Genomic DNA, 26716 nt, shown 5'->3' with positions numbered 1-26716 from the left:
AAAGAAGGGGGAAACAGAGGAATTTTCCCTCTAATCTGCCTAAGTCGCCGCAGCAATTTCGCTCCGATAAGCAAATCTGTGCTTATCCCCTCGTCAGAACAACAGCGGAGTCGGGATTAGTGCTTGTCCAGGGATGTGTTTGTTGGGGTTTTGGGGGGGGGGGGGGGATCTGCAGCTTTGTGAGCTCTGGGCTCACAAGTGAAATGAGTCGAGGCGTCCTCAGCCCGCAGGGAGCACAGGGATGAGAGTGAGAGCCGAGGGAGGAATCGATGCCAGCAGAACGGGGGCATCAAAGCATCTCCGAGCGATTTGTTAAGTAAATATGTAAGAAATGGAAAGAGGGAAAAGAACACAAAACTTGGCCTAAGCCAACAGGGGGAGGAGGGAGGAGGTGGGGTGGGGGTGGGGGGGTTGCGTCTCTTTGGGGCGGATGAAAGGCGTGCGGGACGGCGCGGCGGGCAGGGAAGGCTTCAGAGGATTGTAAATGATGGGGGAAAGGAGGAGGAAAAAGAAATGGAATCAAAACCAGCAGGAGTTTCAAAGCCTGTGTGCTTTCAGATGTGGCTGCGCAGCCTTTCATCCCAGACCCCTGCAGGAAGGAGAGATGCGTGCGTGCGTGGTGGGAAGCGTGTATAGGGGAAAAGGAGAGCAAATACCCTTAACTCTGCCCTTCCCTGAGGTCCCGGTGCGGGCTATGGGAGTGGGCAGCCCCATTCCTCCCATGCTCCATCCCCATCGCTGGCTGCTGCTTGGATAGGTGGAGGCTTTGGGGCGAGCGAATGGGGACGTGGGTGGTGGCAGAGGGAAGATGCTCAGAGGTTGGGGAAGGGTCTCCGGTCCCCGTGCATTATTGATGGAGAAGATAATTGCATGCTTCCTGCAGCTCTGTGATGAAAAATTCATACCCCGGGATGAGGCACTGAGGGTCTCCATCGACCCACGCTGGCCCCTTTGTTTGCCAACACCGGGGGGGATGCAGAGATGGGACACGCGTGTCCCTTGCTGGACGTCCCCTGCCATGTGGGCATATGGGGAGCAGAATATGGGTCCGTCCCCTGCTTGAAAACCCCACAGACTCCAGCTGGAGATGTGAGCAGCATCTCAGCTCCGCTTCAGCCCACCCCGACATCCCTGCCTGTGGATCTGAGCGGGCCGCAGCCCTCAGAAGTTAATGGAGTGCGCCGAGATCCAAGGCATGGAAATGAGGTGCCGGCACCAAAGGGCCGCCTGGGACCTGCCACCAGATTGCCTGCGTGCTGGGAACGGGAGATAAGGCGCAGGGGGGCTGTTGGGCCTGGGAACGTGGGTGGCTCCGGGGGGTGTCGCAGCCATGGAGCCCTGCCCGCTGGCTTTTGGGGACAAACTGCGGCATTTTTGCCCTGAATTGGGGCAGGGCTGCCACAGGAGGGAGCCCAGCCGGGTTGCTAAGAGCAGAGCAGCGTTGTGTTGTGGTGACAGCAGAGATGCCACCGACACCACACGCAACCTCGGGCTCCACTCCGGTGGCACCCGCAGGTGACCAGGTTGGGGACAGCCCCCGGGTGAGGTGGTGGGCACTCCCCCGTTTGCTGCATGGCTCAGCGGGGCCCACACAGACTGCTGGCCCTGATGTCCCCTCGCAGCTCAGCCGGGATGCCGTGGCCCTGCCACCACCTGATGCCGTGTCCAGCATCCTGCCCAGGACGCAGCAGAGGTACGGGGCACTCAGCAATGCTACGCGGGGTCCCCTGCATCCCAGCTGGGAATCAGCCATGGGTGTCCCCCTGCTCTCTGCCCACAGGTCCCAGAATGTCCACCAGGAGCGGGTGAGCTGTGGTGACACCCCCAGGATCCTGCTTCCCAAGGGGGGGGGATAGGTCCCAGCACAGAGCTGCTGGTGTCCCTCTTCCATGCAAGGAGCAGAGCCCTGCTGCGTCGGCACCCCAAGGCCACCCGGTGCTGCCGGACCCCCCCGGCTGCTGTGGAAGGACGTCCTCAAGGCTGAGCTTTGGCAGGGATTCAGGAGGCTCAGCTGCCTCCTAACACACAGTCCCTCTGCCGATGATTTTCCCTTTGGCACCCAGTAGAGTCATGGGACAAAGGGCTTCTCCCCCCCTAAAAATGAACCTGGCGCCCACCCCTATCCAAGATCCATCCGTTTATTTCAGGGGATTGCAAACACTGGGCAGGGTGAGGGTTGAGATATTCATGCAAATGCAGCAGCTTCAGGGTGTCCTCCCAGAGCTGTGCCTGGCTGTTTGTCCACCCAGACAAACCCGACCTTGGGCAGGTCCCCCACTCCCCCCCCCAAATAGGGCCATGTGCTGCCCTTGCTCCCACGGCCACAGCTGCATCATCCTCATCCTCGTCCTCCTGCGTGGCCACGAGGAGAGGCCAGGCAGGGGGAACGGGAAGGGAAAATTCCTGCTCTGGATCTGTCCCTCCAGTACCTGCTTCTTGGGGAAATGTTGTGCTGTCTGTCCATTAAAATGTACCCCGGTGATAGTGCTTCCCTCATAGATGATGGAATGTCCCCCTACCCAGAGGCTGACAGGCAGGGAATGGGAAGCTTGAGGTTAAGCCCACCTACAGTACTTCTGCAGCCCTTAGGAGCAGGAGAGTTCATTTTTCCCTCATAGGGGTGACAAGAAGAGAAAGAGAAATGAGGCTGGGGTTGCAGGATGACTTGCTGGGGTTGAGGGGTGTAGGGAAAGGTGGTGAGTGGGGAGGAGGAGGCTTGGGAGTGCAGGATGGGTAGCAGGGGAAGTGAAGGGTGGGGAGAGAAGGGTAGATAGAGGGATAGGGGAAGGGTGGATGGATGGAGAAGGATGGATAGGGATGGAAAGAGTGAGTAGGTGGATGGGGAAAGGAAGGAAAGGGAGGGGAAGGGAGGGGAAGGGAAGGGAAGGGAAGGGAAGGGAAGGGAAGGGAAGGGAAGGGAAGGGAAGGGAAGGGAAGGGAAGGGAAGGGAAGGGAAGGGAAGGGAAGGGAAGGGAAGGGAAGGGAAGGGAAGGGAAGGGAAGGGAAGGGAAGGGAAGGGAAGGGAAGGGAAGGGAAGGGAAGGGAAGGGAAGGGAAGGGAAGGGAAGGGAAGGGAAGGGAAGGGAAGGGAAGGGAAGGGAAGGGAAGGGAAGGGAAGGGAAGGGAAGGGAAGGGAAGGGGAGAGTGGGTTGGTGGATGACTAGATGGATGAAGAAGGGATAGGGGACAGATGGAGAAGAGGAGGATGGATGAGTGGAAAAGGCAAGGGTGGGTGGGTGGACAGGAGAAGGATAGATGGATGAATGGATGGATGGACAGATAAGAGAAAGATGGAACAGCAGATGGATGGATTGGTGGATAGACAGATGGATGGGTTGATGGATGGATGGATGGGAGGATGGATGGATGGATGGATGGATGGATGGATGGATGGATGGATGGATGGATGGATGGAGCAGGAAAAGGTAGACAGTTGGAGAAGAAAAGGATGGACAAGTGGATGGGTAGATGGAGAAAAGAAGGATGGATGACCAGAGAACAAAAGAAAGGGATGGATGAGTGAATGGAGCACAGAAGGATGGATGCATGGAGAAGAGAGGCCGCAAGAGGGAAAACCTGTAATGTTTCATGGCCTGCACTGATGGCAGGGTGCCAACCGTGTGCTCCGTGCCAACAGGAGGTGAGCAGGTACCGCCTGGCGCTGAGACGTATGGCGGGTGACCTTGTGTCCCTGCACCAGCGCGTCACCAGCCTGGAGGTAGAGAATGGACACCTACGGCACAGCCTGGCTGGGCGTCAGGAGCCGGGCCGTGCTCTGCTCACTGATGGGGACGTGGATGTCATGACCCGAGAAGAGGTCCTGGACCGGTTGGGTGCGTGATTGCGAAGGGCTGACGGTGGGAAAATCCTCTCCTTGGCACAGCAAAGGGGACCGTGCTGTCCCCTGTGTGCTGAGGATGTGACATGGGCTCTTGCAGCCACCCTGAAGGAAGAACTGGTGTCCAGCACAGCGGAGATGCGGCAGCTGAGGGACCGCGTGCAGCGGCTGCAGAATGAGCTGATCCGGGTACTGGGATGGGGATGGGGAGGGAATGAGGTGGAAGCCCAGGACCTCTAGGACCCCTCCCCCACGAGGCTATCTAGCCCCCCACCATACTGTCCCTGGGGGTTTTCCCTTTCCTTCCTGCAGAAGAACGATCAGGAGAAGGAGCTGGTGCTGCTCCAGCGAGCCCACAGACAGCAGCAAGGTGCCCTGCGGCGGTGCCGGGAGGAGGTGGCCAGGACGAAGGGCCTGGAGGAGATGGTGAGGCAGCAGGAGAAGGTGAGTCGTGGTGGGCTGGGGAGCCAGGTGGGTGCACTGAGCACTGGGAGCCAACGGGACCCATAGTCCCTTCCCACCTTTCTGTGAGTGCCATCACCACAAGCTGTTCCCACCCCTTGGAGACAGGAGGTCATGCCTGTTCCCTCCTGCAGGTGATCAGGGTGATGGAGCGGATGCTGCAGGAGAAGCTCTCCAGGAGTGCTGAGAAGCCAGCAGGTGGGCATCTGTCCCTTCTGGTGCTTTCACCCCACAGGGACCAGAGTCTCTGCAGGGAGGATGGAGGACAACACATCCCCTGTGACTCCAAATTTCCATCCTGCAGGTGAAGCCCCAGCTGGGGAGCTGCATGCCCTGCTGCTGGCTGAGAACCGCCGGCTGCGGGAGGAGCTGGCAAGGCCTCCATCCCCCCCATTGCCCCCTAGCACCCCACGGCCCCCACAGAACACCTTCGGTGGCACAGAGAAGCTGTCCCTTCTGGCCAAGCTAGAGGAGGCACAAACCCGTGGGCGAGCAATGGAGAGGCAGGTGGGCATCACCAGCACCCCCAGATCTGGGGAGGCTCAGGGGGTTCCCCCCAGAGCAGCCTAATATTGGTCCCTCACAGCTGGAGGAGGCGGCGAGGAGATGGGCACGAGAGAAGCAGGAGCTGGGCACTAGGCTGCTGGAGAAGGACCATGGCTTTGGGGGCTCAGCCCCACGCCTTCTGCATGCCACCACCTTGGTGAGCATCCTGCAGGGTTGGGAATACCCTGCAGTGGGGCTGGCAGCTGCTGGGGGGAGGCCTTGCTCCACATTTTGGGGGGGTTGCCTCAAATTCCCCAGAAGACATGGGGAAAGAGAACCCCAGAGTGGGTTTGTAGACTTCTGAGAAGTGTTCATATCTCCCACCAGAAACGGCCCCCAGACCTCACCTTACCCCCCAGGAGACCCCGGACCCTGGACCCACTGCCCTAAGGGGTATCCCTGGGGCAGGATGCCAGAGACACCCAGAGACACCCAGAAATTCATGCTCACAACGAGGATCCGCTGCTTTTGGTGCAGAAATTACAGAGCAAATCAGAGGCGAAGCAAAATGGGAAGGGGGCAGCCATCTCCCCCATGGCGTAAGCAGGGCTGGAGCCAAGGCTGAATGCGCTGAGCTGATGGAGGTGTCCCCAAGCTGGGATCAACTGGGGACACCCCATGTCACTCCTGGCGCTGGAGGGGCCGGAGTGTCAGGTAGATGGGTTTGTCAGGGACAAGGATGAGGTCGAACTTGGTCCCAACTTCCACCGCCCGCTTGGTTTCGATCTTAAAGTTCTCCAGGATCTGGGTTGGGAGGAAGGAAGAGAAAGTGGGGGAAGGTGGGGATGGATCCTCCCCAAATCCCTTCCAGCACGAGAGTAAGGAAAATGAATGTGGCAATAAAGCACATGGATATGGCGTTTAGGGACACAAATGTGGAATTTAAGAGACATGGCTGGGGCACTAAGGAAGATGGTTGTGGCAATTAGGGACATGGTTTAGTGACGGGTAAGTCAAGTTAACGGTTGGGTTTGTGATCTTGGGGAATCTTGGTGATCTTGAAGGTCTCCTCCAACCCAGATGGAAAGTCTTTTCTAACCCATATGATTCCGTGACCCACCCCATCCCAAAACCCAGTGCTCACGTGCATGAGGAAGAGCTGCATCTCCAGCTCGGCGATGCGACGACCCAGACACTGCCGTGGCCCAAACCCAAAGCTCAGTCCCTTGAAGTGCTTGGAGCCCATCACCAGCCAGCGCTCAGGGTTGAACTGCTCCGGCTTGGGGAAGACCTCAGGGTCTCGTCCCATGGCGTAGAGACCAACCTGCACCAGCGTCTGGGGGAGAAGGATCAACCCTAGGGTTTTGCGCCCACATCCACCCCACTGCCACCCATTAGTGCCCCACATCTGGCTGCCAGCTGTGCTCAGAGCCCAGCATGAAGCAGAAGGGGATGAGGAAGGACCCGATTTCCCATCTCATCCCACAGCCCAGGGTTCACCTTGGGGGGGATGCGGTAGTCCTGCAGGATGACCTCCTGTGTGGTGTACCTCTGCAGCGTCACCGCCACCGGGTGCAGCCTGCGGGTTGGATGGGGTCACCTGGTTGTGGGACATCTGCATCCCTCTGTCATATGGGATGTCCATCCCACCGGCTCCCCGTGCTGACACAGAAAATCAGGGAGAAGGAGGAGCTGGGTGCTCTCCCATTCCCCGCTGCCTCCTGGCTACCTGAGAGTCTCCTTGATGGCGGCTTTGAGCAGTCGGATGCTCTTCAGCATCTTCACCCTGTCCCCCTGTGCCTCCTGCTTGGCTGCCAGCACCTCCGCCCGCAGCCGCTCCTGGATGCCCGGGGATCGTGCCAGCTCCAGCATGGCCCATTGCAGAGTCATGGAAGTCTGCAGCAGGGCAGAGCTGGGCTCAGCACCACGCATCGTCCCATTCCCATTCCCACCACCAACACCTCGCCCAGTGCTGACCGTGTCCACGCCGCCCGCCATCATCTCGGTGACGCTGGCCTTGATGTCATCCAGGGGCAGCTTGTCCTGCACAAGGAGGCTGAAGAGGATGCCCGTGTGCTCCTCGGTGCTCTTGCGTTGCAGCCGGATGTCCCGGTAAACGTTTTGGATACATTTGTCAGCTGAGGAAATATAGGGGCACGGTGCTGAGTGCCTGCATGCTACCCAAGACCGTGGAGCTTTGTGGCTGGGGTGGTTCCGTGCAGTCACAGAGTCATAGAATCATCTGGGTTGGAAAGGGCTTTCCGTACAGGTCTGAAAAGATCTCTAAGATCACCAATTCCCATCATTAATCTGATCTGCCAAGTCTTAGTGCCACCGTGAGGGTGACGGTTGAATGGCAACCTTAGCGCATTGCTGCCACGTATTGGTGGCTTTTCCGGTGGAGGTGCTCATAGTTTGGACTGGGCTGGGTGGGCAAGGCAGGTGGGACACAGCTGTCCCCCATCTCTGTACCCCCGGAGGCTGGTTCTTGTCCTAAGTGCCACCATCTCCCTGACCCTGCTGCTCCTCTTGATGTGATGCTCACTGCAGTTCCTGCATGGTTCCCCACCACTCCACCCTACAAGCTCCTGATAGGCTTCCTAGCTTTAGTGGCCCTACAGTGACCTCGCTGACCCCAAGATGGGCAGCTGGATGTGGGAGAAGTCTCCTGTGCTGGTGAGATGAAGATGAGCTCTTAGGACTCCCATTCCCAATGGACAGCCCACGAGGAGCACGGAGGAAGAGCACTCACCCTGTGTGAAGATGGCATCCCAAGCATGCACGTGGTCACGCCATGTCTTGGTGTTGAGGTGGCGGAGCAGGGCGGGTGGCACGTAGAGCATGGGGGAGGTGGTGTGGAACATGAGGGTGACGGCGTCGATGAACTGCTGTGCCTCTGGGTCCACAAAGTCCTGCAGCAGCCCCAGGCGTTCCCCATACAGCACGTGGCACACAGCTGCAACATGGCACCCATCAGGGGACCCAGCCTACGGGATCCCAACTGCGTGCCCTCCACTATGGCCAACTCCAGGCCTCCTGGAGGATTTTGGCATCGTGGCTATGTAGGGTTGGCCATAAAATGCTGTGCTCTTATCAGATGTTGAGCTACTTGTATGGGGAGAGTACCTCCCAAATCTTTGGGGGAGAAGCATCCCTAAGGATGTGGCCAGGGGAAAGGCAGCACACCACCCATCCCAGGTGCATTTTGGGGATGTTTGGGGGGGGGGGGGGGGGGGCAAACTCACACTCCAAGGCAAAGCGGAAGAGCTCGTGGCTGAAGTCGGCCGTCCAGCGCTCCCGGCCGCTCTGCTGGACCTGCGCCCGTGCCCGCCGCACAAAGTCCTGGCTCACCTGGTCCAGCAGGGGCACGAAGCTGTCCACCACCTGCGGCGACAGCACCTCCTTGTTCAGGGTCAGGCGGTCCGAGCGCCAGGCCTCCCCTGTCCTGTGGAACACAGGCAAGGGTCAGCAGGGTCCCCGAGGGTGCCATCCCCATCCCACATCCCCATCACCCTGTGGCATCCTACCACCTCCAGTGCGTGGGGTTTTGGGCCATGGGGTCTTCTGGGGTTCCCACTGGGGACAATGTGGGTGATGGTGGAATCCTGGGATCTCAACTTTGAGGTTCCCACTGGGGATGATGTAGGTAGAGAAGGAGCCCTAGGGCCTCATCTTTGGGGTCCACACTGGGGACGATGTGGGTGGAGAAGGAGCCCTAGGGTCTCATCTTTGGGGTTCACAATGGGGATGATGTGGGTGAAGATGGATCCCTAGGACCTCATCTTTGGGGTCCACACTGGGGACGATGTGGGTGGAGATGGAGCCCTAGGATCTCATCTTTGCGGTTCACATTGGGAATGATGTGGGTGGAGGAGCCCTAGGGTCTCATCTTTGGGGTTCACATTGGGGTGGTGGAGCCCTGGGGTCTTGCTTTTGGGCTTCCCACTCGGGGCGACGTGGGTGGTGGTCTCACTGTTGGGGTTCCTGTTGGCTATGGCCTGGGTGGTGGTGGTGCTCTCGTTTTTGGGTTGCACTCACTTGAGGAGCACGCCGTAGGGCTTGTTGCGGTAGTCACGGTATGCCACCCATGGGGGCACGCTGAAGCGCTCGGGCAGCATCCCCTCTGACTTGAAGAGCATGGCCGCATCGCGGGGGCTGATGATATTCACGCTCTCGTAGACACCCAACTTCTCCCTACCACCGTTAGGGGTTCAAAGGATAATAGGATTTCAGCCCAAGGCAATGCAAATACACACATCCCACCTTTCCCAAAATGCCAAAGTTTGGGGCATCTCCTCCCCACATCCCCAGTTTGCTCCCCATCACAACCCCACGGTGAGCTGACAGGGGACCCTACCCCTGCCCATCCCCCTGGCACCAAGGCAGCTCAGCACCCCCTTAGCTCCCTTCTCCCCCAGCAGCCTCACCTGTAGATGGGCCCAAAGCGCTGGAACTTGCTGGCCATGATGTTGTGCACGTTGTGGAAGCCTCCCTCCTTCCAGAAGTGGTACAGGTTGAGCCAACCCGCTCTCCATTCACCCGGCACCTGGTCGAAAGGCCGAGCTCCCGAGGAGCTGGGCAATGGGTAGTGGACCCCCGCGAGGGCTGGGATCCCTCCGGCACAGCGGCATGCCTGAAAGCTGCCCGCTATGGGTGCAGCCCTGGAGAGCATGGGAGCGGGGCGAGCGCACGGCCGGGGCGACCTCGCTCTTATCCCTGAATCCTGGGCTCAAGGCGAGGAGCTCTCGCCCGCCTCCAGCACGTCACGGGGCCGAGTGCTGGCGAAATGCCCCAAACAGGGTCGGGATGGGGGGGGGGACGGGGTGGCCTTGCTTTGGGGGACAGCGCTCGGGGAGTGTGCTCCTGCCCCGCGCTGTTGCTGGGCCATTGGCTGGCAGCCTGGTCCAACCTCAATCAAAGCCATTCCAACATAAATACGAGCTTCCCCGCCTTCAAAATGTTTTGCTTTCCCTGCAAAATGAATCATAAAAGTGCTCGCGGTGCTGCTTGTTCCACCCACCCCTTCCCCCCCCCTCCCAGCTCAGCTTCGGAAGGCACAGCCTGCAGAGGTGGCCCTGAGAGGTTCCTGGGGCGATGGATGGGAGCAGCCGCCCAACGGGGATTTGCTGAGCTCCCGAAGTGGGGACTCAGCAGATTTCGTTTAGCGTTTCGGTTTCATTCAGCCCCTATTCCTTCCGCTCCAGGAGCAAAACCGCTGAGCGCAGCGCTGAGCACGGGGGGGCGCGCCTGTCCCATCCACTGCCACCAACACGGCCACCTGTCCCCTCCCCGACACTTGTCGGGTCCCAGCGGACCCTCCAAAACACGGCCCTTAGGGGGCGTTTGGACCATCGCTTCCTGTTGCTTACGGCACTTGGGTACGAGAAATGCAGCGGTTCGGGGTCTTTGTGACAAAGAGGGGGTTGGAAACGGGGCTTCCCCTAAGGGGACAGGGCTGTGACCGTGTTTTCCCGTGGTATCGATGATGACAGATGGGACCCCCATGCCAAAGGGGCTCTTCCCCATGACACATATGTAGGATGCTTCCAGCCCAACGTGGGCATTACGCTGTCAGTTTCCACCTGTGGGGCTTTCTTCATTCCGCGCCCCTATGAGCAGGGTGACTAAAGACCACCCCATCACACTTCCCCCCCAAAATCACACTTTACGTAACAGGAGATGCTGGGAAAACCCCAATCTGGGGGTGAAACCTTCGCCCCCACACAGCCCACAGAACCCAGATGTGTGGAAAACCCCCATCGTCTCCCGGGGATCTGGAGCAGCCGGTGCTGGGAGTGCAGTGATTTATCACAGGGGAGGTCAAATCAATGCCCTACACCAAACCTGCAACCCATACCCTGACCCAAAGTCAATGGGAGCAGCATTTTCTGATGGACTTTTTGCTTCTTGTGGGCACGAGTAGTTTCTCTGGTACCCAAAGGGATGCTGTGGGTGCAGGTAGTATTCCTGGTACCCATAGGGATGGTGTGGGTACACGGAGCATCTGGTACCCAAAGGGATGCTGTGGGTACAGGTGGTAACAAAGGGATGCTGTTGGTGAAGATGGTACCCAAAGGGATGCTGTGGATACAGAGAGCATCTGGTACCCAAAGGGATGCTGCGGGTACAGGTAGTATCCCCGGTACCCAAAGGGATGCTGTAGGTGCAGGTGGTGCCCAAAGGGATGCTGTGGGTGCAGGTGGCATCCCTGGTATCCAAAAGGATGTTGTCGGTGCAGGTAGTATCCCTGGTGCCCAAAGGGATGCTGTGGGTGCAGGTAGTATCCCTGGTACCCAAAGGGATGCTGTAGGTGCAGGTAGTATCCCTGGTACCCAATGGGATGCTGTAGGTGCAGGTGGTGCCCAAAGGGATGCTGTGGGTGCAGGTGGCATCCCTGGTATCCAAAAGGATGCTATGGGTGCAGGTAGTATTCCTGGTATCCAAAGGGATGCTGTGGGTGCAGGTGGCATCCCTGGTACCCAAAAGGATGTTGTGGGTGCAAGTAGTATCCCTGGTGCCCAAAGGAATGCTGTAGGTGCAGGTGGTGCCCAAAGGGATGCTGTGGGTGCAGGTGGTGCCCAAAGGGATGCTGTGGGTGCAGGTGGCATCCCTGGTACCCAAAGGGATGCTGTAGGTGCAGGTGGTGCCCAAAGGGATGTTGTGGGTGCAGGTGGCATCCCTGGTACCCAAAGGGATGCTGTAGGTGCAGGTGGTGCCCAAAGGGATGTTGTGGGTGCAGGTGGCATCCCTGGTATCCAAAAGGATGCTGTGGGTGCAGGTAGTATTCCTGGTACCCAAAGGGATGCTGTGGGTGCAGGTGGCATCCCTGGTACCCAAAAGGATGTTGTGGGTGCAAGTAGTATCCCTGGTGCCCAAAGGAATGCTGTAGGTGCAGGTGGTGCCCAAAGGGATGCTGTGGGTGCAGGTGGTGCCCAAAGGGATGCTGTGGGTGCAGGTGGCATCCCTGGTACCCAAAGGGATGCTGTAGGTGCAGGTGGTGCCCAAAGGGATGTTGTGGGTGCAGGTAGCATCCCTGGTATCCAAAGGGATACTGTGGGTGCAGGTAGTATTCCTGGTATCCAAAGGGATGCTGTGGGTGCAGGTAGTATCCCTGGTATCCAAAAGGATGTTGTGGGTGCAGGTGGCATCCCTGGTACCCAATGGGATGCTGTCAGTGAGTATGGTGCCCAAAGGGATGCTGTGGATACAGAGAGCATCTGGTACCCAAAGGGATGCTGCGGGTGCAGGTGGCATCCCTGCTACCCAATGGGATGTTGTGGGTAGAGATAGCACCTGATATCCAAAGAGGTGCTGTGGGTGCAGGTAGTATTCCCGGTACCCAAAGGGATGCTGTAGGTGCAGAGAGCATCTGGTACCCAAAGGGATGCTGAGGTTGCAGGTGGCAACCCTGGTACCCAATGGGATGCTGTGGGCACAGGTGGTGTCCCTGGTACCCAAAGGGATGCTGTGGGTGCAGATGGCATCCCTAGCACCCAAAGGTATGCAGACCATCCCTCAGGGTCTGTACACATCGCCAGCTGTGCACACACACAGGGCATGCACTCAGAGCCTGATTTTGCAGGGTTTCTCACAGAAGCTCACCTTTGCAGGACTTCCTGGGTCGATTGCCTGCAGCGAGCCCTGCACACAGAGCAGCCCCAAGGCTGCACACAAGGTTGCAGCACGGACGATGCCTGCAGCAGGCGCCAGCTCCATCCTGCAGCCCCGCAGCCCTCCAAAAGCTGCACTGCTCTTTGCATCCGGCCGCCCTTTGATAGCACAGCAGGAAGCCAGCAGCGCTCAGCTTTCTTGCAAACCTACCCACATTCAAATAAATCTCCCCAAAATAACCCATAGGAACAATGTGCCATAGCCGGGGTGAGGTGCCGAGCGCTCACTTTCACACTTTCCACCACATTTTCCCTCTGCAGCCCCCCAATGGGCCGCTCTCCCCACGTGCTTTCTCAGCAAGCTTTCTGCTCGTAGAACAGAGTGGTGGCGGTGGGGGGGGGGGGAAGCACAGCTAGGAAGGAAAAAGCTCAACGCTTTTTTTTCCATTTTTAGGAAATTTAGGGTTGGTTCCTCCCCCCCCTTTCATCCCTTTGCTCTGTGAGCACGGGGAAGGGCACATGAAACTCGAAAGGGCTGCAATGCAGCTCCGCATTCCCGTTTCTCTCGGCCATCCCCGCCTCCTTTCTTGCCTTCACACTTCTCCTTTTAGCTCGGGCTCGCTTCTCCTTCCCAGCATCACGGTGCTGCCGTCACATATGGTGCTGCCGGGACGTCTGCTGCCAAGCCCCAGAGTGAGAGAGAACGAAGCAGCAGGGCAGGGGAGCCTTCCATAGCGAGCTGGCACCCGAGCAATGATAACACCCAGATATTTCCCATCCCCTACCTGCAGGAAGGAGCCCAGGGGTGAGAACCAGGTGGAAAAGCCCTAAAACAAAGCTCTACAATGAAGCCATGGAGGTGAAATTCCATCCTCCCCCCCAGCTGTCCTATGACATTCTGGTTGGGAAAAGCCACTCGTGACGTCAAGGCGGGCAGATTCCAACTACAGCAGCACCCACGGGCACCCGGCAGCTTTATTTTTATCAGCACAACCCATGTGGGGAGCCCGGAGCCCACATCCTGCTATGCTTTCCCCGTACAAGCATGGCTGCTCAAGACATACAAAGTAGTCAAAGCTGGGGCACAGAGGTCTGAGACGGCGACGTTTCGAGGGATGGGGATGGGAAAGGCTGGAACAGAGGGCCAAGGATCAATAGGAAATGGGGAGGGTTCAACAGAGCTGGGGATGGGGACGCTGTGGGGACGTGGGGGGGGACCCCAGCAGCCCCACTGCCCAGTAAGAAGCATGGTGCCCACACTCTCTCGTCCACTCTTTATTTCCACCATCACGTTCTCACTTTGGTCACAGCTTGGAAAGGGGTTGTGTTTTGTTTTTGGTAGCTGTTTCATTTCCCTCCTTTCTCTACTCTGAGCCTGCTTTCTACCACGCTAGAAAATTAGACAAGTACAGCAACTGCTCGTCGATAATAAATAGGTTATTTGTTAGTTGACAAAGTTAAAGTGCTTTGAGAAGAGATGTAAGAAGCTCTACGCTAGGCTCTGGGGGTTGTGTGGGAACGTAGTGCAGTAGGAAGCTCTGTTCTGCCTACACCCCCCCCCTGCTTTGCCCAAAGACCCCGGGGCTCAGCCGGCGGCACAGCCTGCCCAGCGCTCTGCCCACCAGGCTGGGGGGGGCTCCAGCAGCCCATAGGGCAGGGGAGGGCTCGGACAAGGTGTGGGATCGCCCTTTGCACGTAGGCACAGGGACAATATCCCGTATTTCACAGTTTAAACTCGCTTGGAGGCCTCAGAGCCCAGGGTGGGGGGTGCTGGCACCTCCCCTGTCTCATCATGCAGCACGCAGGGGTGGAAGCGGCCGCCAAGCCCTGAGACCCACAGCCTGGTTCCTCTTTCCCTGAGGAAGCCCAGTCCCTCCCCAGGAGGAAAGGGGCACTGGGAGCAGGGCTGCCCGCAGAGCGATGCCCCTAGCTGCCTGCACGGATTTGTGCGTTTAACGTCTCCCCAGGGCCTCCTGGGGGCTTCCACCTCTCCTTCCAGTCTCTAGGAAATCTTAGGGCCCTTTGGTCTGTCCTCCCCCACACCCCGAATCTATAGCTAAGTCATCCTCCCAAGTCTTATCCATGCAAAACGCTAACTTTGTGCCTGCCCTTCCCTGCAGGTTGTCAGTGCTACCTCCCGGCCACCCACCCACATCACAGCCCTCTCTGAACAACCAACAAAAGCCTTTCAGAGCAGAACGGGACCCACAAGTGACACTGGGAGATCCCGGCTGCTCGCCACCTCAGCCAGTTGTTAGCCACTAACAGCCTGGAGAGAAGCGCAGGCCAACCAGTTCGAAAGGCCAAGGGCTGGCTGCTCCTCTTCATCACATGCACGTTCCCAAAGAGAGGAGCCGTCGCGCCCTGAGGATCAGTGCATGCACATCTGCATAGTCCCCTGAACAAAGTCTGCACCTGGTGCGTGCTCAGGACCACTAGTATGGAGCTACCAGCGCGTGCCTGGGAGCAGGCCGAAGTCCTGTGGGTACAGATCATGTCCCCCTTGTGACAGGACACCCCCGGCCCCAAGCACTGCTCCATCTGGCCCTATAGCTGCCTCTTCCTCACACCGACTCCTTCACCGAGGCTGAAGATGGAAGAGCTGCTGCCCACAGAGCCGGGACCCCGCTGGGGACAGTCAAAGGTTAGTGCTCAAGGAGTGACGGAGAGCAAGGGTCCAGCCTCACGTTAAGTGCAGGAAGAGTGGCAGCAGCTGGGAAGGCGGCCGTGTCGTGCTCAGTGGAAGAGCTCCACCAACACCACCATGAGCAGCAGCTGCAGCCAGGATGCCAACGTCATGGTGGCCTGGCCCTTCTGAGACATGAACCTGAGCTGGTTCACCAGGTGCTCCTTCACCAGGGCCTGCCTGAAGCCATCCTCCTCCGAGACGCAGATGTAGTGGCCGTAGTGAGTGTGGCTCACGTTCTGGATGAAGTAGAAGCAGTCCGGCTGCGGGTGGGTGTTGTTGCAGGTCTTGATGAGGGTGTCGTTGTGGTACCAGTTGTAGGTGGCATAGTGGGACTCTACTGGACAGTTGAGGTAGTAGCGAGAGAAAGGGACGACGGGGACGACGGTGACGTTCTGGTAGCTGTGTGCTGGAAGAGGTTGGGAAGGGTGGGATGAGACAGGAGGCCCCAGGAACCACACACAGCCCTGCAGACCCACAGGGAAGAAGGGGTGGGGTGATGGGAGGCGCTGCAATGGGCCGCCCAGGGAGGTGGTGGAGTCACCGACCCTGGAGGTGTCCAAGGAACGTTTGGACGTTGTGTTGAGGGACGTGGTTTGGTGAGAGCTATTGGTGATGGGTGGAGGGTTGGACTGGGTGATCCTGTGGGTCCTTTTCCAACCTTGGTGATTCTATGGGGACACAGTGCACGGCCATTTAATGACAACGGCAGGGCACAAACCACACCTGGTGAAGTCCACGGGACTCTTCTCCCTGGACGCCAGCAAACAGTTTGAACCCCCTCAGCCAGCTCAGAAGACCTCATACTACTACAGCATTAGGTTTACCACAGGGGGGAAATGAGGCCAAGCAAGACTGTTTACAGCACTGGAGAGGTTTCCAGATGTGCTGACAGCTCCTTGGACACGAAGGCCTATTTGTGAGTTGAGTATGTTTGCACAGCAGCCAGACTGCGTGTCTGAGGGTAGGAGGCAAGATATTTCCTAACGTCTGTTGGCTTTGCACAGCACAGGCTGGGCAGGGTCACTGAGATCATTCCTATGGAAGGGACATCTGTGGCTATGAGAAGCAGCAACGTGCCATGAGAATCGATCGTGGTACTGCATACCAAAAGGCCTGACAAACAGTCGGTTCATGCCTTATATTTACTTAGCAAACACACTGCGTAGCAGTTGACTCTGAGCCGATATGTGTGGTGCCTCAGCCACAGCACAGTCATTATGAGTTCACCAGAACTGAGTAGCAGCAGCCCTCCCAGCCTGTGTTAACACTTGAGAATCAGTCATCCTGCTTCACGCTGCCCAAACCCCTCACTTACCTTCCTTCACTTCACCCTTCTGGCACTTTCCTTGCCACAGCTCCAGGTTCAGGTTCTGACGCACCTCCCTGGCAGATGGAAACAAGCATTAGCAAGGCAGTGCCAGCATGGAAGCAGCACTTTGGAGCTACGGAAGGAATCGCCCATAGAGATTGGGGGGGGGGGATCAGAAAGTTTAAACACCCACTGCCAGCAGGGTGGGAAAAAACACCCCCCGGACACTTAAGGATGGCATCACTTAAGGATGTGAGACACAGCACCTCACCATAATCAACCACTTTAAACAGCATCACCATCAGTAGACCTTGATTCTCATCGAGCATAACGGACCAGTATTTGTGATGAAGCTATGCACGCTTCTAAGGGGAAAAGGGGATCTGGGTGCTCAGGATGTATGAAACCCATTGATTTCTCCCTCCACCACAGCAGAGGTGCTGCAGGAAGGACAGAGCCCTGCAGAGGTGCAGGGCAGCAGAACAGCGCTGAGCACTGCCCGGACACAACGGGATCTGTCTCTGATGGGGAGATGGTCTCAAAAGCAAGCGGCCAGGAAAGGGAATGTTGAAGACGTGGGCATGTCCCAAGCTACCACATCCAGCCCACTTGCTGGAGAAGCAGCGAGCTGCCCGTGCCACGTACCGGTTGTGATAAATGGACTGACAGCTCCCAGCAGCCCACCCACAGTAGGGGTCCCTCGCCAGCAGGCAGCTCTCGCAGTTGTTGCGGTACACCCCACACATATCCATGGGTATCTCCACCACTTTGCTGGTCGAGCCCACGTACAGCATCGCCTGCGGGAGGGAAGCAGAGGGGCTGATCCTCCCAGCACCTGTCCCAGTGCAGCCCCACCAACGTCTAGCACTTCTCTATACAAACGTTCCCACAGCTTTAGTCACTGTGATGCTGGGTTGGATTCCACCAGCAGGGCTGGTAGCTCTCCAGGCAATGCAGTCATACGTCTCTTGCTCTCTATCTTCCCCCACCAGCCCTAGGTATAAATAAATTTGCTCCGTCGGTGCCAGCAATGTTTTCACCTCCGGGATGGAGCACCAGCATTGTCTGACAGCTCATCTGCCAGCGAGGCCAGAAAAGGAGAGGGAATCTGCAGGGGAAGCAGAACTCTGGGCTGGGATTTGACCCAGGCAGCAAACAGCCTTGCTCTTCCCTCGCCTCCAAGAGAGATCTCTTTGCCCACTGCTCTGCACAGTTATGCAGCACTGGAGGCACCAGCTCAGCTGTGAGGACCCTCCCCACAAACCCACCTAGAGGTTATTTCCATGTCTAGGAGCTGGTATTAAACTGCCTGTCCCTTGCTTGCTTTTACAACCACAGCCCCAGCCACTGGTTTCTTCTCTATGGACCTACCCTCTCGTGGTCCAGGATCATGGACTGGATCGGGTCCTTCTTCGAGAACACCTGGAGCTCCATGATGTTATGCACTCCCCCTGGCAGCTCCACTACCTTGTGGATGGATCCCTTGTCTGGAAAACGAGACAGGAGAGCCCTGATGAAAGCAAAGCAAAGGGACCAGAGGCAGGAGTGGGGAAACCAGGCAGAGAATCAGCTCTGTGAGCTCAGCCCTTGCTGCAGCACGCAGTACCCAATCTGTGGAGCCAGATATGACTGTGTCCCTGAAACCAGGCACCCAGGGGAGACTGGAACCTTTCTCAGAATTATTTTCTTAGGAAACCACCCTTTAAACTGTAGTGCCTCCCAGAGCAGAGCTTTCTCACCCTCCCACCCAAAGGCCACGAGGAACTGATTTCCCCTGTAGGGCTGGCCAAGCCCCCTTTGTTCAGCTGCAAGAAAAACCAACAGCTCTCGAATTCAACACTGTTGTGCTGTGCCTTATCCCCACTGCCTGGGGCTGAAACGTGGACTTTCACCTTTCTGGCTTTTTAAGCAAACCGATTCCTTCCCCCAGGAAATGACTTCAGAAATTGGTAATTCAAGAAAACGAGCAGAGAAATTTGGCAGAGATGTGGCAATTCTCATCCCGGTGGAATGCGCATCAGGGATCTCACCAGTTACTCTCATTTCACTGTCTCAGGTTCCCTTTCCCAAGTAGCCGCTCCCTTCCCCAGTGCAGCCAGGGGAGGTGAGGCAGGACCCCCCCAAGAGGGGTCAGGGAGGGAACAGCATCACCCCTCATCTCACCCCAGGTGTCTCCACGTCCACCACAGCACAGGTGGGAAGCTGCCCTGCCAAAGCCCCGCAGCATGAAGCGAGCTCCCTTGCAGAATTTGGAAGGCATTAGCTGCATTTAACTAAAGCTTTTAGCAAGATAAGAACAATAAGAGCAGGCATGGGCTCCAACCCAGGCCACTAAGACTTGCCTGCATTTTTTCATGCCAGTAAACAAGCTCCAGCACAATGCAGATGCAGAAAAAAAGGATGAGCACAGCTCCAGGGTGTGAGCCTGGGCAGCAGGGCAGGAAAGAGAGCACTGGGTTAGGGTTCCTGGTACCTGTTGCCAGATAAAGCACTGTGTATTGGCGTCCATCACTTGCAGAGACCTCGTGCACCCCGATCTTCTGGTAGCGATGCTTGTTGTGGAATAAAGGGCTCCTGGTGGGAGCCAGGGGCTCCACCCGATCCTCTACTTCTGGGTGGCTGTCAGCTATCTTGAAGGTCTCACTGGGGGTGTGCTGTCCAGAGGGAACACACTGCACCGAGAGGGAACAAAAGGCATTGTGTCATAGGAAGGCAGATCCCTGGGGGTGACTCTTGAGGGCAGGAAAGCAATGACATGGCACAGCTGAGCCCAGAGGAGGATGCTCGGAGCCTCCTGCCACGGCAAAGAGCCTGCAGGCTGCTCTGCAGCTACACAGGATCATAGGGAAGGTTGGAAAACACAGAGCAAACACCTTATCTACACACCTGGCAGCCCAACAGCCTTTCTCCTCCTGCAGAAGTTAATTCTAGCAGATTCAGACCCTACCATCCCCCGCCAGCCTAGAACAGCCTCTCCCCACGCAGCTGTTTGCTGCCAGGTCAGTTGAGCACCATGAATTGTAAGGGTCAGGCCACAGATTGGCGCAGACAAATGTTGTGTGTTAGCAAACACAATGTGAGGCTTTGTCCTCCAACTTCAAGTGAGAGCTCGGACCTGTTTGCCAAGCACGTAAGTTCCTCGCTCCCCTTTATTTCCATGAAGGTGTTGGACCTTGACCAGCCTCCTCCTGTTTCCAGGAATAAAGCTCAGATCCTTCCCACAGTGGCCACAGCCTGCCTGAGAACAGCACCCAGCTCTCAGCTGGCTGGTTGGAACCCTCACCTGCCCCAGCTCCTCTGACAGCAGCAGAGCAGAGACCTTAGGAGGTCCCTCTGCTTAACGTGGGTGCCTTTCATCATCTACTCACCTGCCCAGGCTTGATCTCCGGGTTGGGACCATTATAACCTTTGAGCTTGGATGTCCGAAACACGTTGTCAATGTCCCCAAAAGAATAGACACAAACAGCAGAGCTTCCCCTGTGAGAAACAAGACAAAGAGAGGGTCAGGGATACAGTGGCCTTTGCCTGGGGCATGGCTGGGGCACAGCTGCATGTCGCACCTTTGCTGCCCATGTCCATTCTGGCTGTTTTCCACCCATGTTCCTGCCAGAGAGAACAAAGGGCTGAAGGAAAGGACATGGCCCAGAGGACAGGCATCCCCCATTTTGCAAAGACCCTTACCAGGTGTTTGTGAAGAGTCCGTAGACTTTGGAGTCCCTCCAGTTACTTGCAGGGACAAAGAAGACATCCTGCAGCCAGTTGAAGTTGCCCTTGGTGGCCGGGTCGACACAAATCAAGCTGGCCTTTAGGAAGGTGGTCCACTTGGAAGCAGAAAGTGAACTGGTTCCACCTTTGTCTTCCTGGAGTGGAAAGAAAGAAGGGAGTCAGGGCTTGGTAGGGAACAACACAAAGTCCTCTCTGTATGGCATCTTAGGAGGATAACTGGGGGATGCTCTGGAGATACATTTGCTGCTGGCCACGGCAATGCTTGTTTATCTCTAACATCCCAGCAAGACAGGACAGTGTCGTCTCCCCTACAAGCAAGACGGGAGCCCAAGGGCAGGAAGGCCAAAGGACATGGCTAGAGGGAGCCAGAGGGGCCAACTCGTGTACTGACAATACCAGATGAGCTGGTACGGCCATTTGTCACCTCTGTGACACTGCTGCCTCCCCAACATACACTGTCCCCATGGTACCTTACACAGCTGGGCCACTCGGGAGATGTTTCTGGGTGCCTCAGGACTCTTATCTGGATTGTCTTCACGGAAGAAGTAGTAAATCTTGTCCTGATAAGGCTCTTCATGCCTTAATGTGGTGGCTTTGACAAACTGAGGGTCTGGAAAGCGAAGCAAGCAGTCAGAAAACCTTGGCCTGAACATGCACCCTTCAGAAACACAAGCTCACAGAAACACAAGGGTCTGGGCAAAGGACAGGTCCAAGCCCTTTCTCTGCACCTGACCAGTCACAGCACACTAAAAACTGTTCTTGCACCACATTCCCATGGGTTCCCTTTCCTCTCCCTCCTCCATGCACTTGTTTCCTTGCAGGGCAAATCCCCAGAGCCCAGTGAAGCCTTGGCTTCGTACAGAAAGGCTCCCTCAGTGGAGCAAGCTGCCTCACTGTTTGTGTTCAGTACGGAAAACCCAGTAATGTTTTTCCTATTAACACACTGCTGCCACAAAGGGCATCCCCAGCAGCAGTAGGGTCCCTCCGGGCATCGTTAGATGGTGGCCCCATGGCAGGGAGTTCTGTGTCATCATGGGATCAACCCCACCAGGAGGTTTTTTCTTGCTGTGCTGTGTACACGTGTCCTGTTTAGCCTTGGTGTCATTTGGATTTTTGTCTCTGGCCAGGGGTTCAATGATCTTCAGTTTCCCAGAGAGGCTTAGGGGAAGGCGGTGCAGTAAAGTTGCAGGAATTGAGAAGGGTTCTTTCCTCCATTAGCAGCCCAACAGCTTCCTGCTGCACGGTCATGACCCGGCTGGGGATTTGTAAAGAGTCGCTGCCCAGAATGGAAGTTGTTCTTCCTGTTTCCACCACCACTCGGCAGCTGATGGGCACCTTTGCACAACAAGCATCTGACATGGGACTTGCTGTCCATTTCTCTCCATTTCCCCATCCCCTCCTTCCTCACCCTGAGCAAGAGGAACTCGTGCCAGTTGTCTTGGCGCAGAAGCAAGGGGGTGAAATTCCCCCCCAGCTGGCAGCAAGAGAGCTGCAGAGAGCTGCTGCGTGCTCCCTGCCACACCATGTGAGAAAGATCCCAGCTGAAGCTGCTTGCTGGGGCAGAGCAGCAGGTCCCGTGCTCCTGTACTCACTCTGCATCACTGTGTCACTTGTGTAGAGCTCTCCATCCCCCTTCACTCGTCGGAAGCGGGGGATCTTGCCATTCTGCTGGCTTTTCTTGATGGTAGAGTAGATGTTAGGATCTGTGGGAGAGGAAGGCTCATTTGCAATGAGCTGTTTCAAGAGGGGGCAAAAGGATCTGTGAGCATAAAAGCAAGAACCGAGAAGTATCTGGATATGTGGTCAGGTGAAGGGGACTCACAGATGGTGGATACAGGTCAAAAAAGCCAGACCTCTCTGCCTAGGACTGCGTGGGCATGGCAGGACTCCCAGGGAACACTCTCAAGCCTTTCCTTTACAGAGCAGCAGGGATAATTTCTGTTCTGTCCCTGGAAGGGAACCTCATCTCCCCCTCTACCAGGTCCACAGCAGTGCAAATACTGCAGAATGACACCATTCCCATCACACCCTACCCTCCCCTGCACAGAGATTCAACCCTCCCTCTAGGACAGGAACAAACAACCTCTTGCCATACTCTACCCTAGAAGGACAAGCAACAACACGAGACAAAACCAAGATCACAAGCCAGGGCAGAAAAGCATAGCCCTTGGAAAGCCCAGGCTTCCTGCATGGCACTGCAACCCAAAACACGTGAGCAGCCAGACTTACAGTCAACGATGACGAGGGAATTTGTATCAGGTGTGAAAGGAGCAAGACCTCTGCCATCCTGAGGAGACTCCTTCTCCTTCTCTGCCTGGGGAAGGAGAGAAATGGCCCCTTAGAAATGCAATCAGCTCAGGGCAAGGAGGGCAGGGAATGCAGGTGTCCACGTCCCCCCGGGCAAGTGAGCACAGAGGCTCCCTCCACACCCCTCAGTCTGTGATTTAAGCTGTTATGGAGGCATCAAGGACCCCTGAGCTCTGTTTTGGCTTTAGATCCACTCCCAAACTATGCTGCATCCCCCACAGCGCCTGGAAAAGACACCAGGAAAAGCAGGGCAGAGGAACTCCAGCTTACCAAGTGCCAGCAGGTGGGATTGCAAGCGCCAGTCCCACACACTAACATCTTATTTCCATGCTTTGCTATTAAGGTGATGAAGTTTTTATTGTCCTCCTGCAAGAGAAAGAAGAGGATCATGAGCAGCTGTGAACGGCAGGCAGCAGCCCTGCAGCTCCAAGTCTACAGTGCTATCAGCACTCTGCTATATGGCTTCTCAGCTTTCCCATAGGTGTTAAAACCAGAGGAGCAGTCCTCCAGCCCGAGTCCTCCAACCCACATATGCTGTTCCTCCAAAGGCAGGACCTACCGGGCTCCCAGGCTTCAAACACTGTGCTCCATTTTCCACTGGGAACTCTACCTAGTGTAAAAGAGAAAGAGAGAGGCTTTAATCACTGCCCTCTCAAGGACGGCTGAGAGGGGCCCAGTCTTGTGTGCCACGTACTTAGCTGCTCTCTTAGCAAGAAGCAAAGCAAGCGTGTCAGTCAGAAGGTCATAAACACAGCAGCTCAGCCTTCTTCCCCATCTGAAAGCCCTTGGGAGGCACTGACGTGGCAGGACTGGGTCCTCTCAGCCCTTTGGTGGTGACGTGGAGAAGTGGGGACGCAGGGCCGAAGCAGCGAGCACAGCCCGGGTTGCACCCCAAAGGATTTCAGGAGAGGGTCTGCTCACAAGGAGTGAGCATTCAGCAGTGGATGTCCAAGGACTGGGACACACGAACCCCGCTGTTCCTTGAGAACAAGGGATGTTTCTGGGAATAAACCATAGGGACTGGCTTGTTTGAGAAGGACAAGGGTGGGTCATGTGAAAGTTGACCGCCCTGGGGTTTTCCTGTTGTTTTAACTCAGTGCTCAGCTGATTCAGAGCTTGCTGGTTTTGAAAAGAGCCAGCCTGGTCAGCGATGATGGAAGGGGATGGGAGCACGGCTCCTCCGCAGTAACCTGAGTCTAAGCATCCCTTTCCAGGCTACAAAACACGTCCCCCACCTGAGCAATCCTGGCCCTGGGGCAATAGAGACCTCAGCAAGGTCACAGCTTGGGAAGAACCCACCTGCAGTTACTGCAGAACACTTCCCTTTGCTGCAGGCACCAACCATACAGAAGCTGTGGGTAGATGCGGCAGGCTGGGCATAGAATGGACACTCTCAGTCCTGATTTTGTTGGTGGCAAAGGTTCAGGGTAAGGTATCTAACACCTGGGCTGTGGGACAGCCACTGAATGCTTCCTAACGTGGTGAGCAGAGCATCCTTACCGAGTAGGTCTCAGAGGTTGCAAAGTTATAGTAGTAAAGCATTCCCTCTCCCCCAACGTAGATGCTTGAGCTGTTTGTTTCATGATAGAACACCGGGTACTTCTCATTCCTGGGAAATGTATACACCCTCTCACCTAGAAACAGCAAAGACATTCATTAGGGAAAGCGCAGCCCACTGCAGAGCAGCTGAGCCAATTCAGGCTGATCGACTCCCTTCTGCATCCTTGGCACGAGCGATGAGATAAGCAAGGACACGGGGTTGTATGGGATGGTGCCAGCCATGCAGGGAAGGCAACTCCCAGGCTCGGAGCTGTGCTCTTGTCCTGGCCCCAAGGACAGGAGGTGGGATGGACGGGGTTCAGAGCCACCACCAGAAGCTGGCAGCCTGGGAAAGGCAGCCCCCAGGCCAAAGCCTAGATTGCAGGGGGGGAAGGAAGAATGTAAAGCTGCAATGCACGGGGCTGCGTGTCCCCAGGGCAACCAAGAAGCAAGCTGCAAGACCTGGGCGCTGGTGTCACAACCGGTTACAGCAAATGGGAAGCTTCCTGAGGAAGCTGAGAGGAAGGACTGCTTGCCCTTCCCTTCTTTCCTTCCTCTTTCACCTTTATGCCTTTCCAGTTCACGCCCTTCTTCCCTCTGCGCTGCCAGCTCAGGTGTGGGAGGCTGCAGAGGTGCAGGGTGGAGAGCAGAGCATCCCAGCCCAGGATGCTGCAGCCACAGCTCAGAGCAGCTGTACTACAGCCCACGCTGCTGGAATCCATCCCTCACCCCACACTGTGCTCTGCAGCAGCCATGCAAAAGGAAGGTGAACTCGGGGGAGAACATCAGATGAGGACTGACCTCCACGCAGGGCGATGGGATGCTCCCTTTCCAGCTCTCTCTTTCCTCCTCTCCGAAGAGGAGGACCTCTCCTACCAAGAGCTGCTGCTCCCAGCATGCAGACAAAGGCTGTGTCTGCCTTAGGAGCTGGCAGCCTGCACAGACGCAATTAATCAGTGGCACGTGTCCCTCTATTTATAGGGCCACTTGGCAGGACAGGCAGAGGACAATCTCCAAGAAGCCCAGTGCTTTCTCTGCCCGGAGGACACAGTGCAGGGGTTCCTGCCAAGATTCTGCAGAGGCAAATATTTGAGGCTTCTCACTCTGATCCCATACGCTGCTCACAAACCTCCATGGGGTGAGGAACGGGGTCAGCTCACAGTCGTAGGGTAGGTTGGGACGGCCCTGCAGAGGTCACCGGGAGGCACACAGCAAGGAAGCCTACACCACCCTCCAGCCCACCTCTTTGACACGTGGGGTGGTGGCAGAGGGGCTTCAGCACTTGGGACCCCACAAGCAGGGAGGCTTCCACACCCAGCTACGCCCATCCCCAGCAGGCTGCAGGCTGCTCTGTTTGCACTTGAGCATACTTTTGAACTGCTGCTAAGCCCCGAGAAAGCTTGCTGTTCCCCAATCGCCCCCGCTCTGCCCTTCTGCACACATACGCCTCTGCACATCCACCATCACGATACCTTTGGTTTCGCTTTGAGGGTTTTTTTTTTCCCTCTCCCACAACAGCTTCTCTTTCATAAGCTCTGGTCAGCCCCAAGCACTGTGCCAACCTGCTTCCTAGCAAGGACCACGCTTCTCCTCAAACAGCCGGAAACAAAGGAGCCCAAAACAATAATTTGGTCGGCGCCAACACGTTATTTATCCTACTGCTCCCCAGGGGATGCACTGAATCACCGAGCTGGGAATAAACAGCTCTCTGAGCCACGGCCCGGATGCTTTGAGCACTGATTTGAGCTGGAAAAGGGAGCTTTGGAAAGGAGTTTCTATGAGCAGGTGTTGGGGTGAATTCAGCCCACGCTGTGCTTCTGGGGTTTGATCTCCTTTGCAACCAGCAGATTCATGGTGAGGGATGGGGGGGGGGGGGGGGAGCAGCCCTGCTGTCCCATGCATGGTTTGGGGTATACGCGGCTCTGAGAGCGAGGGCGAGGAGATTGAGGGCATCCAAAGGCTAAGGGCAAAGTGTGGTGCCCACAGCACGTCCCCACCGAAGGGGACAAGGCAAAGTGAGCCCAAGAGCTTGAAAAACCAGCCGGCGAGTTTCCAGAGCTCTGCTAAATCTGTTCAATCTCCCTGCCTGGCATTTAATGTAAAGCCAACCGTCAGTACACAAATCAATGGCAGGATTGTCAATTGAAATGCTAACCCGAGGCCGGAGGAATGAATAGGAGAAAGAGCAGCTTTGTGCTTCGCCGGCAAGAAGAGGAATGCCGAGGCAGATTGAAGAATAATAGTAATAAGAAATGAGGGAGAGGGAGCGAGCCCAGTGCATCTCACAGGGATGCATGAAGGGTGAGGTAATGGAGGAGGAGGAGGTGGGAAAGGGCCAGGGAGATGCTCCAGATGAGACCCATCCGAAACGAATCCTGCTTCAAGCTGACCAGGGTGAAGCAGGCCGAGCTCCCTCTGCAAAGCGTGGGCATGCTGTGCTTTGAGGTAGAGCCAAAGGACGTACGGATGCAGGAGCCAGGAGCTCAAGCCGTGGTTGTGGGCATGGGAAGCAGCAAGCCTGCAGTCCTCATCTATCTCCAAGCAGATGCTCGCAGCTTTCCAGCTAGGGAAGCAGTGTGGGTGCGTGGGCTCATTATAAGCAATTGCATCACGGTCGCTTTATTCCCAGCTTGGGGGCTGACTCAGCTATGCTGCACCCCACCGCACTGCTGTGTGGTGCAGGAAGGCCATCAGACTCACCACTACCATAGAGCACAAATGCTGGGGTGCTGGCTTGCAAGGCTCTGAGCA

General features: G+C 56.7%; 3 protein-coding genes and 1 non-coding gene across 22 annotated transcripts in view; 1 reads left to right on the top strand and 3 right to left on the bottom strand.

Annotated features, from left to right (window-relative positions):
- The first annotated feature begins 1453 nt into the window (after positions 1-1453).
- Positions 1454-5308, top strand: CCDC33 (coiled-coil domain containing 33). Its single transcript, XM_015279037.4, has 9 exons — positions 1454-1693; positions 1781-1805; positions 3637-3832; positions 3938-4026; positions 4150-4281; positions 4434-4497; positions 4604-4806; positions 4886-5002; positions 5173-5308. The coding sequence occupies exons 1-9, from the start codon at positions 1464-1466 to the stop codon at positions 5233-5235; spliced, it is 1119 nt and encodes a 372-aa protein (XP_015134523.2). The 5' UTR covers positions 1454-1463; the 3' UTR covers positions 5236-5308.
- On the bottom strand, positions 5285-9541 carry CYP11A1 (cytochrome P450 family 11 subfamily A member 1). Its single transcript, NM_001001756.2, has 9 exons — positions 9213-9541; positions 8824-8979; positions 8031-8230; positions 7538-7741; positions 6763-6923; positions 6515-6681; positions 6286-6364; positions 5930-6121; positions 5285-5589 (listed from the first exon to the last, which is right to left on the bottom strand). Exons 1-9 carry the CDS (start codon positions 9455-9457, stop codon positions 5467-5469), a joined length of 1527 nt encoding a protein of 508 aa, NP_001001756.2. The 5' UTR covers positions 9458-9541; the 3' UTR covers positions 5285-5466.
- A 3792-nt stretch (positions 9542-13333) lies between these two features.
- The window catches only part of SEMA7A (semaphorin 7A (John Milton Hagen blood group)), a 34119-nt gene continuing 20736 nt past the window's right edge, over positions 13334-26716 (bottom strand). For 17 of the 19 annotated variants that reach the window (XM_046898954.1, XM_046898956.1, XM_046898958.1 and 14 more), the window contains 13 exons: positions 23927-24060; positions 22986-23036; positions 22697-22792; positions 22349-22433; positions 21712-21822; positions 20590-20729; positions 20075-20253; positions 19762-19870; positions 18867-19065; positions 17765-17880; positions 17039-17190; positions 16400-16467; positions 13334-15490 (listed from right to left, as the gene is read on the bottom strand). In XM_046898954.1, the coding sequence (XP_046754910.1) occupies positions 15132-15490; positions 16400-16467; positions 17039-17190; positions 17765-17880; positions 18867-19065; positions 19762-19870; positions 20075-20253; positions 20590-20729; positions 21712-21822; positions 22349-22433; positions 22697-22792; positions 22986-23036; positions 23927-23968 (1707 nt within the window). In that variant the 5' untranslated portion in view covers positions 23969-24060 and the 3' untranslated portion in view covers positions 13334-15131. Of the gene's footprint in view, positions 15491-16399; positions 16468-17038; positions 17191-17764; positions 17881-18866; positions 19066-19761; positions 19871-20074; positions 20254-20589; positions 20730-21711; positions 21823-22348; positions 22434-22696; positions 22793-22985; positions 23037-23926; positions 24061-24766; positions 24886-26716 lie in introns of those variants that run through there. The other 2 variants (XM_015278803.4, NM_001199749.2) reach the window with 2 other exon arrangements.
- On the bottom strand, positions 19939-20036 carry MIR1794 (microRNA 1794). The gene has a single exon (NR_035295.1). It is a non-coding gene; the product is annotated as a microRNA 1794 (primary transcript).

This window comes from Gallus gallus, chromosome 10 (assembly GCF_016699485.2).
Source record: "Gallus gallus isolate bGalGal1 chromosome 10, bGalGal1.mat.broiler.GRCg7b, whole genome shotgun sequence".
NCBI classification, from domain to species: domain Eukaryota; kingdom Metazoa; phylum Chordata; class Aves; order Galliformes; family Phasianidae; genus Gallus; species Gallus gallus.
This window is presented reverse-complemented; position numbering and strand designations above follow the sequence as displayed.